The sequence below is a fragment of the Salmo salar genome, chromosome ssa09 (assembly GCF_905237065.1).
Source record: "Salmo salar chromosome ssa09, Ssal_v3.1, whole genome shotgun sequence".
NCBI lineage: Eukaryota > Metazoa > Chordata > Actinopteri > Salmoniformes > Salmonidae > Salmo > Salmo salar.
In genome coordinates, this window is record NC_059450.1 from 1,973,899 (window position 1) to 1,991,123 (window position 17,225).

General features: G+C 43.4%; 1 protein-coding gene across 1 annotated transcript; it reads right to left on the minus strand.

Moving 5' to 3' along the window:
• Window positions 1-15,266: 15,266 nt before the first annotated feature.
• LOC106610639 (potassium voltage-gated channel subfamily S member 3-like) lies at window positions 15,267-16,975 on the minus strand. The gene has a single exon (XM_014210077.2). It carries the CDS (start codon window positions 16,888-16,890, stop codon window positions 15,388-15,390), a length of 1,503 nt encoding a protein of 500 aa, XP_014065552.2. The 5' UTR covers window positions 16,891-16,975; the 3' UTR covers window positions 15,267-15,387.
• Between the last annotated feature and the right edge of the window lie 250 nt (window positions 16,976-17,225).

The window sequence follows — 17,225 nt, forward strand, 5'->3', positions numbered from 1 at the left end:
CAGTTCATCTTTCAATCACCCACGTGGGTATATGCTCCTCAACACCAATGAAGAGATGGCACGTGGGTATATGCTCCTAAAAACCAATGAGGAGATGGAAGAGGCCGGACTTGAGCGTCACAAATAGAACCTATTTCTATTTTAGCGTCTTACCACGCAGATGCTCGCTGTGGCACGCAATGAATGATAAACATGTATGTCTACATTTATTTTGCAACACGAGCAGTGTGGTCAGCATGTACATGCAGCACCGCCAAACGCCTCAACTCCAGGCTAGCTAGATGGGCCCTGCTGTTCACGCGGTTCAACTTCTCTGTCTCATATCAGCCTGGATCCAAAAATGTCAAGCCGGATGCACTGTCTCGCCGTTATAGCCCCACGGCTATTACCCCGGAGCCCGAGACCATCCGGGGTCCTCAGTTCTCCCCTCGGTTCTTGAAGGCGTTCTGCACCCTCATTGGGTCGTCGGCCAGCCTGTCCTCCGGATTCCACCCCCAGTCCGACGGCTAGTCGGAGCGAGCCAACCAGGATCTGGAGACTACTCTGCGCTGCCACGGGCCTCCTTTTGAGTGTTCCCTGTGGTATCAGCCCCTGCTCTTCCCTGAGCATACCTTCTGCACAGATGTTTGTCCACCACTGTCATCGTACCTAGAGAAGAGCCCGGTCGGGCCTCCTCAAGACCACCTCCAGGTATCGACGACAAGCGGATCGCCACCAGACCCCGGCTGCCTGGTATCATCTCGGGCAGAAGGTATGGCTGTCCACCCGGGATCTGCCCCTTCGGGTGGAATCCCGCAAACTCTCACCCCGGTTTATCTGCCCGTTTCCCCATCTCCAAAATCATTAGCCCCTCTGTTGTTCGTCTTCTGTTGCCCCGGACCCTTTGTATACATCCTACCTTTCATGTGTCCAGAGGTAACTTCTCTGGGATAGGGGTCCCGCTAGTGGGACAACTCCCGGTGAAACTGGAGGGTGCGCAATTCAAATACATAATCATAAAAATTATGAATATTAAACATTTAGGTACATACTGTACAAGTGTCTTATAACGGTTGAAAGCTTAAAATCTTGTTAATCTAACTGCACTGTCCGATTTACAGTAGGCTTTACAGTGAAAGCATTATTTCAGGATGGCACCCCACATCAAAATATTTTTCCACGGGCACAGGTTTCATAAATTCACAAATCGCGATTAAATATTCACTTACTTTTTGAAAATCTTCCTCTGATTTGTCATCCAAAGTGTTCCAGATTTAACATGTAGTGTCGTTTTGTTAGATAAAATCCTTCTTTATAGTCCAAAAAGTAAGTTTAGTTGGTGCCATCGATTTGAGTAATCCACTCTTTCAACATGCCAAGATAGGAATCCGAAAATCTACCCCTAAATTTTGTTTCAGCAAGTCATAATACATTTCTATTTAATCCGCAGATACCCTGAAATGTAATCAAACTATAATATTTCATACAGAAAAAAGTAGGAATCCGATTTTAGCAGGTGCGCGTTGTCTTCAACGCGCACACACACACACACACATTTTCAAGCAGGTCTCCTTGTACTAAAACTCATTATTCTTACTCGTTTTGGAAGAAACAAGCCTAAAACCTTGAACAAAGACTCCTGACACCCTGTGGAAGCCATAGGAATTGCATACTGGGAGCTAGATTTCATTATTTCCCTATACTTTCCATTGTAAGAGCATGGGCTCTCAAAAAAACAAATTCTGGTTGGTTTTTCTTTGGATTTTCTCCTACCATATCTATTGTGTTATAGTCTCCTACATTTCCACAAACTTCAAAGTGTTTTCTTTCCAATGGTACCAATTAAATGCATATCCTGGCTTCAGGGCCTGAGTAACAGGCAGTTTACTTTGGGCATGTCAGTCAGGCGGAAATTGAGAAAAAAGGACCCTAGCCGGAAGAAGTTTTAAACCCATGTCTCACAGCCCTTTGTCTCCTGTTTCCAGGATAAACCCGGGATAAATTAGCTAGCAACAGCAAGCTAGTTAGCTAAATGTCCATGAATGTTTCACGTGTTTTGACCTGTCCCCAAATGAATATAGTTGGTTCAGAGTTTATTTTAATATTTCAACCTGCATGTCCTGATCGCGTCTGGTGTGGATGGTCAAAATCAACATGCATGCGGACACACGTGCGTGCCCGGTGTAGTCAGCATGTTATATCGTCTGGCTTGCGCTGAGGTGGGAGGGTGTCCTTAAAAACGTGTGCCAATGTGCCAATTTCAAGCAGTACTACTGGTGATGTTTAAGACTCACTAAAATCTGGTCTTAGTGGTAATGCAATTGGTTATGGCATCGATTTTGCCAGCGGAGGCGCATGGTAGCCTAATCAGTAGCATTTAACCAATGTTTTTTATTAAAATATCACAAGCAGCAAAACAGTCAACAGTTTCTTTCTTTGTCCATGCAGCTTCTGTGAAAAATTTGGACTCATAAGCCCAATGTGTGATGCCCATTGAATGAAAGTCTGTTATTACAATATACTGCTTATTGTTTTTAATTTACCATTTTGTAAAAAAAATTGCATCTTCCACTTTCATCTGTTAGACCTAACTGTCAAATCGCGGGAATTCCGATCGCTGTCCTTGGTACTGAGTCCACCTGTAGCCTAGGCTATCTGCCTGTTCGTTTGTCACGAACAGGCAATATCAACAGCGATGATTGAGTAATATTATAACGTTTGGCAATGTCCAAATATCCATGGCTCGAACATGCAGGGCATTTTCGAAATGTGACTGCAATGTGCGTATGGATAGGACAAACATCCATGCCTCCTGCCGAGCCCTGTGTGCACACACACTGCCTTATGCTCATGGAATGAGAAATGTAATTTATGATTTCATGCTTCTGACCCGATCCTATTAAGAAATATTGTTGTCAATTTAAAAAACAGAGTGATTGTTTTTCATATAATTTTGTAAAAACTAAACATAAGAAAGATTCACCTTCAAATCAATTCAAATGTAATTGGTTGGATACACATATTTAGCAGATGTAGGGGAGTACACAGAAGACAGCCCTATTAGGTAAAAGACCAAGTCCATATTATGGCAAGAACAGCTCAAACAAGCAAAGAGAAACGACAGTCCATTATTACTTTAAGACATGAAGGTCAGTCAATACGGAAAATGTAAAGAACTTTGAAAGTTTCGTCAAGTGCAGTCGCAAAAACCATCAAGCGCTATGATGAAACTGGCTCTCATGAGGACCGCCACAAGAAAGGAAGACCCAGACTTACCTCTGCTGCAGAGGATAAGTTCATTAGAGTTACTAGCCTCAGAAATTGTAGCCCAAATAAATGCTTCAGAGCGTTCAAGTAACAGACACATCTCAACATCAACTGTTCAGAGGAGACTGCGCGAATCAGGCCTTCATGGTCAAATTGCTGCAAAGAAACCACTACTAAAAGGACACCAATAAGAAGAAGAGACATGCTTGGGCCAAGAAACACGAGCAATGGACATTAGACCAGTGGAAATATGTACTTTGGTCTGATGAGTCCAAATTTGACCGCCGTGTCTTTGTGAGACGCAGAGTAGGTGAATGGATAATCTCTGCATGTGTGGTTCCCACCATGAAGCATGGAGTAGGAGGTGTGATGGTGTGGGGGTGCTTTGTTGGTGACACTGTCTGTGATTTATTTAGAATTCAAGGCACACTTAACCAGCATGGCTACCACTGAATTCTGCAGCAATACGCCATCCCATCTGGTTTGCGATTAGTGGGACTATCATTTGTTTTTCAACAGGACAATGACCCAAAACACCCCTCCAGGCTGTGTTAGGGCTATTTGACCAAGAGAAGCGTGATAGAGTGGGGCATCAGATGACCTGGTCTCCACAATCACCCGACCTCAAACCAACTGAGATGGTTTGGGATGAGTTGGACCGCAGAGTGAAGGAAAAGCAGCCAACAAGTGCTTAGCATATGTGGTAACTCCTTAAAGACTGTTGGAAAAGCATTCCAGGTAAAGCTGGTTGAGAGAATGCCAAGAGTGTGCAAAGCTGTCATCAAGGCAAAGGGTGGCTACTTTGAAGAATCTCAAATATAAAATGTATTTTGATTTGTTTAACACTTTTTTGGTTACTACATGATTCCATGTGTGTTATTTCATAATTTTGATGTCTTCACTATTATTCTGCAATGTAGAAAATAGTAAAAATAAAGAAAAACCCTGGAATTAGTAGGTGTGTCCAAACTTTTGACTGGTACTGTAAATCGGCATGAAAATCTATTGTAAAACTTGAAAATGCCTGTCTAGCGATTATCAATAACCAACTTGACAGAGCTTGAAGAATTCTAAAAATATCTGTGAATACTTACAGTACCAGTCAAAAATTGCTTTTTCAAATGTATAATTTATTTAAGAATTCAATAAGAAAGCAACCAACAGTTTACACAGACACAGTTTGTGCCATTTAGTTGTTTAGCAGTTTGACTATTTTCTTCTGGTATTATCCCCACTAGCTGTGTCAATTCTATACCATTTCCCTCACCTCAGCATGTAACAACAGTGGACAACATGCTCTTTGTATAAAACTCAAAAACAATGTAATAATGTACATTTCATTTAGTTATATATCCAATATTTGTCAGTGTGTATAGGCTTGAACCAAGGCCGTTACACGTGTGGACTGCCAGCCTGTTTGTATAATCGTATAGTTATCTAAGCACAAAACAATGACTTCCCAAATTTTCTTTCACTAGAAAAATGAATTATATACTGCTCAAAAAAATAAAGGGAACACTTAAACAACACATCTTAGATCTGAATGAAAGAAATAATCTTATTAAATACTTTTTTCTTTACATAGTTGAATGTGCTGACAACAAAATCACACAAAAATAATCAATGGAAATCCAATTTATCAACCCATGGAGGTCTGGATTTGGAGTCACACTCAAAATTAAAGTGGAAAACCACACTACAGGCTGATCCAACGTTGATGTAATGTCCTTAAAACAAGTCAAAATGAGGCTCAGTAGTGTGTGTGGCCTCCACGTGCCTGTATGACCTCCCTACAACGCCTGGGCATGCTCCTGATGAGGTGGCGGATGGTCTCCTGAGGGGTCTTCTCCCAGACCTGGACTACAGCATCCGCCAACTCCTGGACAGTATGTGGTGCAACGTGGCGTTGGTGGATGGAGCGAAACATGATGTCCCAGATGTGCTCAATTGGATTCAGGTCTGGGGAACGTGCGGGCCAGTCCATAGCATCAATGCCTTCCTCTTGCAGGAACTGCTGACACACTCCAGCCACATGAGGTCTAGCATTGTCTTGCATTAGGAGGAACCCAGGGCCAACCGCACCAGCATATGGTCTCACAAGGGGTCTGAGGATCTCATCTCGGTACCTAATGGCAGTCAGGCTACCTCTGGCGAGCACATGGAGGGCTGTGCGGCCCCCCAAAGAAATGCCACCCCACACCATGACTGACTGACCCACCGCCAAACCGGTCATGCTGGAGGATGTTGCAGGCAGCAGAACGTTCTCCACAGCATCTCCAGACTCTGTCACGTCTGTCACGTGCTCAGTGTGAACCTGCTTTCAACTATGAAGAGCACAGGGCGCCAGTGGCGAATTTGCCAATCTTGGTGTTCTCTGGCAAATGCCAAACGTCCTGCACGGTGTTGGGCTGTAAGCACAACCCCCACCTGTGGATGTCTTGCCCTCATACCACCTTCATGGAGTCTGTTTCTGACCATTTGAGCAGACACATGCACATTTGTGGCCTGCTGGAGGTCATTTTGCAGGGCTCTGGCAGTGCTTCTCCTGCTCCTCCTTGCACAAAGGCGGAGGTAGCGGTCCTGCTGCTGGGTTGTTGCCCTCCTACGGCCTCCTCCACATCTCTTGATGTACTGGCCTGTCTCCTGGTAGCGCTTTCAATGCTCTGGACACTACGCTGACAGACACAGCAAACCTTCTTGCCACAGCTCGCATTGATGTGCCATCCTGGATGAGCTGCACTACCTGAGCCACTTGTGTGGGTTGTAGACTCCGTCTCATGCTACCACTAGAGTGAAAGCACCGCCAGCATTCAAAAGTGACCAAAACATCAGCCAGGAAGCATAGGAACTGAGAAGTGGTCCGTGGTCCCCACCTGAAGAACCACTCCTTTATTGGGGGTGTCTTGCTAATTGCCTATAATTTCCACCGGTTGTCTATTCCATTTGCACAACAGCATGTGAAATGTATTGTCAATCAGTGTTGCTTCCTAAGTGGACAGTTTGATTTCACAGAAGTGTGATTGACTTGGAGTTACATTGTGTTGTTTAAGTGTTCCCTTTATTTTTTTGAGCAGTGTATTTAATTCTATAGCAACATTTCTCTCCACTGTGCTATTTATGACAAATATTTGAATCCTCATTCTAGTGATTTTGTATTTTGTGTGTATCCATCTAAAGTGATAACAGAACTAGGGAGATGGATGGCTGATGGCAGCCTCCTGTCACAATGCAATTTCATGCCCATATAAAACATTTATTGGCATTTCTAATGTAGAGTTGCCAAATAATTCTGTAATGCTGGCTCTTTGTCTATTGACAAATGGTATGATCAGATGCAGGATGGGTGATGTGACGCCCATGTAAATAAAGATGGATGCCAGACTGTGATGGCGATCCCTCAATGGTGCTGGAAGGAAGAGAAGCAGCAGATTTTTGGACCGGGACCCATTCTTTCATGTGTTGTAATTTTTTTACTTGATTGAATTGATTAGGTAACGTTTTTTGTCCTTTGTACAGTACTCAATAATGGGATGTACCTCTTATACTCAATTTCAATCAATATTTATAGACTTGAATGACAGTTAGGCTTTTGCCATTTGAAAGAACACTTCCATTGACACAAGTATTGGTAATTTAAAACTCATTCAGGCTTATTTTATAGGGCCCTTTCATCACAGAGTTACAATTCAAGGGCACTGGGGGGCTGTCACAAGTCTCCAAATTTTGTCACATAATCAGTCATTCAAAGGCATTCACATCACCCCGCATATTTTTGGTTCGATCCAGTAACGTGTAATGTCAGATGCAGCAATAAGTTTCCATTTATGGTGTGAATTCCGTGTCATATGAAATCCGAATCGGATTCTCAGCTCATGATGGCCCATTTTCCCTCACAAGCTTTGTTGGCAGATAACGTTATCCATCAAGGGATAAGTCAGAGGTGTCTGGATAGTTCTCAAGACCTTGAAGGTGTGAAATTGTGGAAGAAATATCTGTGGCTGTTGTCACTTGACAACTGAAAATGGACCTAAGAGTAACGGTAAAAACACAGACAAGAAACAAAGGAAATTTGTGCAGCTGTGCAGTGTACACCACAGGCACATGCACAGATAGGGCTGTACCTGTGCAGAGCACATGCCCTTTCGCCCCACCAGTCTCCAAAGTAGCCTTTTTTTCATTTTGAGTACCTGCCCCCTAAAGGGTCTGTGCATGGCCCTGGTACACGTGCATGTGTAATCGGTCAGGTAGCATTTGATTCAGTATTCAATTTGATGATTTAAGTTCGTAATAGAGAAAATAACAGATGCCATCAATGTCATTGGACATACTGTATTTGCTGCTATGGGTCTTAGCTCGCACACTTTGGAATCTCCTTCATGCCTCTGGATTGAGTGGCATAACCTATAACCACTAAACCACACAGTCTTTAACCATCAGCCTGTGATCCATCCTTTCAGGTGTCTAATCTATTGCATTAGTGGGATATCTCAAGCATGCTGCTTGTAAAAGCGGGGAAAGAGCTGCCATACGATAAAAAGGCATGTCAGCGAGTGGGATGGCAATTAATCAATACAATTCATTGTTTATCTGAGTCATATTAGACATTTGCCCACAAAAATGTTATTTTCCAATTTTTTGAACCAGGAACAAGATAGAGAAAAGCAGATGGCTTTGTAACATGTCATTTTTCTTTACATGTAAATGGCTGTTTCAATCTAGATTATAAGTTATTTTAACTATACCACAATGGAGAGCATGTTGCTGTAGCGTGTGTTTTCTTCCAGCTGTGTCCACTCTTTAGCCCTGATTTACTAAACATGTGCACCTGTTATTTTGTGTAAGGGAGTATAGTGAATTTATTTTGATGCCAACTTTATCTACACTTGATTTATTTTTGCTATCTTTAGCATTCCATGCAAATGTCTTTGAGAGGCTGTTTGTCAACTTGGCATCTGAACTATTGGTGCATCTTAAACATGCATTTTCGTTTAGTCAAAGTCTGTTTCTCACGCTCGTCTCCACCAGAGGCAAATCGAAAGGACATGTCAAACGCTGTGGGGCCTCAAATTCCCAAACATTAACAGTGGATACAAAATCAATATCTCTCTAGCTAGAGGGAATGCCTCGGAGGCAGAATTGTCTCTGTGGAGATTTCATTTGGCCTCCTTTAATGCTGCTTTTAGAATCTGTCATTTAGCAGTGGATGGCAGATCTTGGTGGTAGTAGCAAATATTCTTTCAGCTGTATTTTTGGTCCCACTGTTTACTAAGTGGCCTAGGTATTTGCAAAAACAATATATTTGCATGGTAGTTATATTAGGCAGATAGTTACAGTGTAGATACACATAGTTTCATACAGTGAGCTCAAAAAGTATTGGGACAGTGATGTTTTTGTTGTTGTTTTGGCTCCATTTAGAAATTACAGCACTTTATGTACAAAGTCACCCTATTTCAGGGGACCAAAAGTGTTGGGACCATCATTCAAAAAGTTTTCATACCCCTTGACTTTATTCTAAACTCTACCTTATTCTAAACTGGATTAAAACCATTTTCCTCATCAATCCACATACAATACCCCATATTGACAAAGTTAAAAAATGTATTTTTTTTTTTTAAGTTTTGCAAATGTAGTAAAAATAAAAAACAGAAATAAGTTATTTACATAAGTATTCAGACCCTTTGATATGAGCTGAGGTGCATCCTGGTTCCATTGATTATCCTTGAGATGTTTCTACAATTTGATTGGAGTCTGTTTGACATGATTTGGAAAGGCCCCGCAGTTGACAGTGCATGTCAGAGCAAAAACCAAGCCATGAGGCTGAAGGAATTATCTGTAGAGCTCTGAGACAGGATTGTGTCGAGGCACAGATCTAGGGAAGGGTACCAAAACATTTCTGCAGCATTGAAGGTCCCCAAGAAAACAATGGTGTCCATTATTCCTAAATGGAAGAAGTTTGGAACCACCAAGACTTTTCCTAGAGCTGGCCGTCCGGCCAAACTGTGCAATCAGGGGAGAAGGGCCTTCGTCAGGGAGGTGACCAAGAACCCGATGGTCACTCTGACAGAGCTCCATAGTTTCTCTGTGGAGATGAGAGAACCTTCCAGAAGGACAACCATCTCTGCATCACTCGCACTCCACCAACCAGGCCTTTATGGTAGAGTGGCCAGACAGAAGTCACTCATCAGTAAAAGGCACATGACAGCACAATTGGAGTTTGCCAAAAGGCACCTAAAGGACTTTGACCATGGTCTGATGAAACCAAGATTGAACTCTTTGGCCTGAATGCCAAGCGTCACGTCTAGAGGAAATCTGGCACCATCCCTACGGTGAAGCATGGTGGTAGCAGTATCACGCTGTGGGGATGTCTTTCAGTGGCAGGGACTGGGAGACTAGTCAAGATCGAGGGAAAGATGAATGGAGAAAAGTACAGAGATCCTTGATGAAAACCTGCTCCAAAGCGCTCAGGACCTCAGACTGGGGCGAGGGTTCACCTTCCAACAGGACAACGAACATAAGAACACAGCCAAGACAACACTGGGGTGGATTCGGGACAAGTCTCTGAATATCCTTGAGTGGCCCAGCCAGAGCCCGGACTTGAACCCGATCGAACATCTCTGGAGAGACCTGAATTTAACTGTGCAGCGACACTCCCCATCCAACCTGTGTAGATTAATGAGAAAAAATCTACTATATAATGCATTTTAGAATAAGGCTGTAACGTAACAACATCTGGAAACAGTTAAGGGGTCTGAATACTTTCTGAATGCACTGTATGTGTATTAAAGTCGTCAAAAGTTTAGTATTTGGTCCCATGTTCCTAGCACGCAATGAATCATGAATAATGATGAGTGAGAAAAGTTACAGATGTACAAATATCATACCCCTAAGGCATGCTAACCTCTCACCATTACAATAACGGGGAGTGTTATCATTTTTGGGGGGTATGATATTTGTGGGTCTTTAAATTTCTCAATCATCATTATTCATGATTCATTCAGGACTATCCTTAATCATGGTAGCATCCACATTAATGTAGAAGTGTTCAGAAACATATAATATTCTTATTTACAATAAAAGTGACTCCAAAATGACACAATACATTATTTACCATTCATTCCTATTGGGCATAAAATAATCTGAAAAACTATTTAAACAGCAAATTCATCCAACAAGTTTGTAGTCGCAAATGATATAATCATTGCGTGCTAGGAATATAGGACCAAATACAAAACTTTTGATTACTTTAATACACATATAATTGAATTTGTCCCAAAACTTTTGGTCCCCTAAAATAAAGGGACTATGTATAAAAGGTTGTGTAATTTCAAAACGGTTCGCCAGATATGGATGAAAATACCCTCAAATTAAAGCTGACAGTCTGCACTTTAACCTCAGTCATTGTTTAATATCAAATCCAAAGTGCTGGAGTAAAGAACCAAAACAAAAAATGTGTTACTGTCCCAATACTTTTGGAGTTCACTGTGTTACTTCCATGTGTTACACCTACAGGTAACTGCCAAAATAAAGGAAACACATGAGTAAATAATGGGTACATCAACTAAACACCAAATTATGGAATTTCTCATGGAAGAATGGTGTCTCATCCCTCCAGTAGAGTTCCAGACACTTTACACTGAAAAATGCTGGGTTAAAAACAACCCAGTGCTGTGTAAATAGTGGACAGAACACACACTGGGTTGTTTTTGACCCAGCCAATTGTGTCACTTAGTTGGGTTATTGAGATATGATCCACTGGGTCAGATCAGAAGACTGGTATTTGGTATTGTATTAGGATCCCCATTAGGTGTTGCAAAAGCAGCAGCTACTCTTCCTGGGGTCCACACAAAACATGAAACAGAATGACAATGAAACACATAATGAAACATATAATACAGAATGACATAATACAGAACATCATTAGACAAGAACAGCTCAAGGACAGAACTACATACATTTTAAACTGGAAGTGGGGCTTAGTAGAGGCGTGGCTTTCAGAACTTTTTTTGGGGGCGACCCATGAGAGTAAATATCATTCTGGTTCATCTGTTCTGTTCTCCGGACCACCCCCAAGCCATTCTCACGTACTTTGTGACCCCTCAGATTTTTGGGGTGCATGATGCCCCTTTACTTAGACATTGTGGTATGAGGCAGCTGTTGCTAGTGGGCCAATAGTGACCACTCATGGGTTTTTCTTTCAAGACATGTTGTTAGTCATTTATTGAATTTTTTTCATTAGAGCCTGGCTTTTGTGCAATTGTTGATGTCTTTAAATGTAACCTTTACAATGCCTTAATGAGTATAAAATATTATTCTGGTTTAGAAATCAACAAATAATTGTATTATGATGCATGATAATCATTGCACCAGTCCCACGGCTTATGAAAATACATTGCTAACTAGCAGAATAACAAAATCATTAGCCTGTATTAGGTAAGGGAGTATATGCAGTTCATGCTGTATTTACAACTATACGAAATCTAGTCAAAAGTGTACCGCATATAGTCAAAGTAAAGCTGTCATGAGGACAGTGTAAATTATATTGCTCAAATTATAATAATGTGGACGGCAATAACGGTTGGTTGACTCTCAATTATCAACCAACTGTCAGGTCTACAATAAAAGGTCACGTAATTAATATCTCATAAACGGCAATGACACACTCTGCAGTGCTATGTAAACATTTGTTTAAATATCAGTATCAGGCTGCTTAACAATCCCTATCAACTGCAGCTTGCTGCCAAAAAAAGGCAGTTTCATTTCAATAGCTTAGCTTGTGGTAAATTCAGTCTATACTTCAAATGGTCTGCATGGTGGTGGATAATATATACACTGCTCAAAAAAATAAAGGGAACACATAAACAACACAATGTAACTCCAAGTCAATCACACTTCTGTGAAATCAAACTGTCCACTTAGGAAGCAACACTGATTGACAATACATTTCACATGCTGTTGTGCAAATGGAATAGACAACAGGTGGAAATTATAGGCAATTAGCAAGACACCCCCAAAAAAGGAGTGGTTCTGCAGGTGGGGACCACGGACCACTTCTCAGTTCCTATGCTTCCTGGCTGATGTTTTGGTCACTTTTGAATGCTGGCGGTGCTTTCACTCTAGTGGTAGCATGAGACGGAGTCTACAACCCACACAAGTGGCTCAGGTAGTGCAGCTCATCCAGGATGGCACATCAATGCGAGCTGTGGCAAGAAGGTTTGCTGTGTCTGTCAGCGTAGTGTCCAGAGCATGGAGGCGCTACCAGGAGACAGGCCAGTACATCAGGAGACGTGGAGGAGGCCGTAGGAGGGCAACAACCCAGCAGCAGGACCGCTACCTCCGCCTTTGTGCAAGGAGGAGCAGGAGAAGCACTGCCAGAGCCCTGCAAAATGACCTCCAGCAGGCCACAAATGTGCATGTGTCTGCTCAAACGGTCAGAAGCAGACTCCATGAGGGTGGTATGAGGGCAAGACGTCCACAGGTGGGGGTTGTGCTTACAGCCCAACACCGTGCAGGACGTTTGGCATTTGCCAGAGAACACCAAGTTTGGCAAATTCGCCACTGGCGCCCTGTGCTCTTCACAGTTGAAAGCAGGTTCACATTGAGCACGTGACAGACGTGACAGAGTCTGGAGACGCCGTGGAGAACGTTCTGCTGCCTGCAACATCCTCCAGCATGACCGGTTTGGTGGTGGGTCAGTCAGTCATGGTGTGGGGTGGCATTTCTTTGGGGGGCCGCACAGCCCTCCATGTGCTCGCCAGAGGTAGCCTGACTGCCATTAGGTACCGAGATGAGATCCTCAGACCCCTTGTGAGACCATATGCTGGTGCGGTTGGCCCTGGGTTCCTCCTAATGCAAGACAATGCTAGACCTCATGTGGCTGGAGTGTGTCAGCAGTTCCTGCAAGAGGAAGGCATTGATGCTATGGACTGGCCCGCCCGTTCCCCAGACCTGAATCCAATTGAGCACATCTGGGACATCATGTCTCGCTCCATCCACCAACGGCACGTTGCACCACAGACTGTCCAGAAGTTGGCGGATCCTTTAGTCCAGGTCTGGGAGGAGATCCCTCAGGAGACCATCCGCCACCTCATCAGGAGCATGCCCAGGCGTTGTAGGGAGGTCATACAGGCATGTGGAGGCCACACACACTACTGAGCCTCATTTTGTCTTGTTTTAAGGACATTACATCAAAGGTGGATCAGCCTGTAGTGTGGTTTTCCACTTTAATTTTGAGTGTGACTCCAAATCCAGACCTCCATGGGTTGATAAATTGGATTTCCATTGATTATTTTTGTGTGATTTTGTTGTCAGCACATTCAACTATGTAAAGAAAAAAGTATTTAATAAGATTATTTATTTCATTCAGATCTAGGATGTGTTGTTTAAGTGTTCCCTTTATTTTTTTGAGCAGTGTATATATATATTTTAAACATATTCTAAGAAAAAACATACACATTGTATGTCTACCACACAGTAACCCTAGCTATTTCTTCAATGTCACATCTTTGTTGCCGTCATGAAATAGTTCCGGAATTTCATTTTAAGGCAAATAAAAAGGTGTGCATAAAGTGACAGTATTTTTTTAATGGTTCTGCCACGTTTTAGAGTAATAGCAGAGAAAAAATTGACTGATGACACTTGTAAATGACATTTATATTTGCAAAGGGTAGGTAACCTGAAGTGACAGGTGCTATTTGAATTCAGTAGAGACACTTTGATCAATGATCACCTCCAAAATGAGAACAAATCAATTGGATTACCTGGGGCATTTGGGAAAGCACTTTTGGCCAACATTATAATTCTTGGATCGCAGCCCCAATGTTTGGCCTTTCTCTCTCTGATCGATCTGATGTACACGTCTTAATCTGAGAGAGACATCCCTCTGAGTGCATTCAGGGAGATCAGTTGGAAGGGATGAGAAAGGGGGATTAAAAAAGAGAGACAGAGAGAGACAAAGCATATTTTATGCACCTTTGAACAATGTTAAATTGTTGAAATTCTGGTAAAGTAAAAATGTGTTCAAGACAATAAGCTTCACACAGGGCATAAAACAGTAATGTGTAACTAATATTCTATATATCTGTATGTTTGTGCTGTATGTGTGCCTGTCATATTTGCTAAGAAGTGCCTTTCCTGGCATGGCTAACTGATATTTTATAACCTAAAATAAGTAATCGTGCCACAACTGATGGTTATGTGCAGGTATTGCATAATTGACTGACAGCTGAAGCAAAGAACTCTGGATTGATGCAATGATTTTTTTAAAGACAACTTGTAGGCAGGTAGCCTAGTAGCCTAGTGGTTAGAGAGTTGGGCCAGTAACTGAAAGGTTGCTAGATCAAATCCCTCAGCTGACAAGGTGAAAATCTGTTGTTCTGCCCCTGAACAAGGCAAGTAACCCACTGTTCCTAGGCCGTTATTGTAAATAAGAATTTGCTCTTAACTGACTTGCCTGTTTAAATAAAATCTCAAATGTCATACTTTATTACGACAATAGACACCCTATACTCACTTTATCCTTCAAGCACACATGCAGTCGTCTCTTTCAATTATTAGTCTAGAAGAGGAGAAATGCAATAGCATGCCATTGAGTAGATGCTTGCCAGACATTGCTAAATGTAATTTTGTTTCAAACCATGGCTATTTCGTTCCATATGATTGCCATGTAAAAATAAAAAGTATTGTTTAAAAATAAATGTTGACAAATACTGCTCAGCATTAAAATAGGTCCTTAAGTCACTAATCCAAAACAGGCCAAGTATTAGGCCTAATGGTTCGTAGTCTCTAAGGACAAGAACGTGGAGAGATACAGCACACTTATTTTCACCCTGAGAACCGGAAAGTGCTTTTGCCATGTACAGCTATTTCAAAAGCCTCAGGTGAAAGCAGGGTGGTCCTATTTCTCCTCCCCACTCTCAACTGTGGCCACACTCCAAGAAAGTCAGCATCCACTGTTCCAGTCCCTTTTATGGATCCCACAAGGTAAAGGAAACCGTGGGAAACCAAGGAACACCTGGAGAAGATCTGTAACGTAAAGATTGAAGAACTGAACTACACATGGAACTTGAGAAACTGGCCCAAAAGTGAAGAAGATCATTTGTGGATGACCTATGTAAAACGGTTTAAGTCTAGTAAGTTGAGCTCTCAAGTGCCCCTCAGGATACAAGACGTCTCTCCATCCTGGATACTCGAGATGTCTGTGTCCTTATCATTGCCGACGCTGCCCCTGACAGAGATACTGGCGATGAATGAGTTCATCTTTTGGGTGTACAGGTCCCCGACATTAAAGTAAGGTATACTGGGGTCGGGGATCTTACTATCGTTATTATTGCATTGGTCCGCCTCGTTATTGCTCTGATCGGCATCCATAGCCTTTTGCCTTTGGTAGTACATGGAGAACTTGTTGAAGATAATGGTGATGGGCAGGGCCACCACCAGCAGCCCACAGATGATGCACAGGGTTGCCACTAGCTTCCCTAACACCGTCACTGGGCAGGTGTCACCGTATCCCACCGTCGTCATGCTAATAGTGGCCCACCACCAGCCCACAGGGATGGTCGTTATGTCCGACTCCTCTGACTCCTTCTCCACAAAGTAGATGAGGGCGGAGAAGATGGAAATACCCACATAGAGAAAGAGCATCAGGAGGCCCACCTCATGGTAGCTATGCCTTAGCGTGGCACCCAGCGAGCGCAGCCCCGCTGAGTGGCGTGCCAGTTTGAGGATGCGGAAGATGCGCATCAGCCGCAGGATCTGTACCACCTTCCCCACGTTTTCCAGCTCCTCGTTCTCCTCGTCCACTGTCTCAAAGGCCAACGTGGCGTAGAAAGGCACGATGGACACAAAGTCAATGATGTTGAGCACGTTACTCAGGAACTTCCGGGGGCACGGCGCCACGGAAAGCCGCACCAGGAACTCCACAGAGAAGCTGACAACACACACAGCCTCGAAGATAGCCAGCACTGGGTCTTCAATCTCCTTGTCGTTGAGGTCCACCTGGTGGAACTCGGGAATGCTATGGATGCACATGGCCACGATGGAGGTCAGCACCATGGCCAGTGAGGCCATGGCGATCACCTTGGCCAAACGTGAGTAGCCCGGGTTCTCCAGGCGCAGCCAGATGTTCTTGCGGACCTCCGAGCACCAGGTGCCCTCAAACTTCTTCAAGTCCTGGTCTATAGTTGAGAGATCCTCCATGGATGAGTCAATGCTCCCGAACTGCTGATGTTGCTCATCGCTCCTCCGGTCCCAGTCCTTGTCCTGTGCAAACTCCCTCTGCTCCTGAAACTTGTTGCTGCAGCAGGAGTCCAGGTGGAGCTCCTTGATGCCCCAGTACTCAATCTCCTGGCTGAAGGAGAAGACACACAGCTCCTCCATCAGGTGGATCTTGCCCGTGTGGTAGAAGTTAAGGACATAGCGGAAGAAATGCGGGTTGCGGTCAAAGTAGTACTCCTTGTCGGTGGGGCTGAAGTCATCGCAAAGCTCCAGGATGGCCTCCTCGGAGACGCAGCCCAACAGGCACCCCAGGCGGGTCCTGGGGAAGCGCTGCAGGATGCTGCGCTCCACGCGCTGCTTAAAGCCACCCACGTTAAGGTTGAGGAAGCTTTCGTCTGTGCCACGCCTGTGAAGGACCTGGCCATACAGCATGGTGGATCTGTGGCATGGGTGGAGCCTTACAAGAAGGGGGAGGCGTTCACTGCTCAATGCTTGCTTAGGTCATTTCCAGGCTGAAGATCCATCACCTACAAAATAAAACAATTTACCAACATCAGTGACTTGCACAAACCACAGCATTGGTATTGTAACGCGGGTCGTATAAAGGGGACCAAGGCGCAGCGTGTATAGTGCTCATATTTACTTTTAATGAATATAACAAAACAAGAAAACGACCAAAAACAGTTCCGTCAGGTGACATACACTAAACAGAAAATAACTACCCACAAAATCCAGGAAGAAAAACCTCTACTTAAATATGATCTCTA

What these genes read in the sequence shown, in the direction of transcription:
- LOC106610639 (XM_014210077.2), bottom strand. Translation starts at nt 16,890, where the DNA reads ATGCTGTATGGCCAGGTCCTTCACAGGCGTGGCACAGACGAAAGCTTC.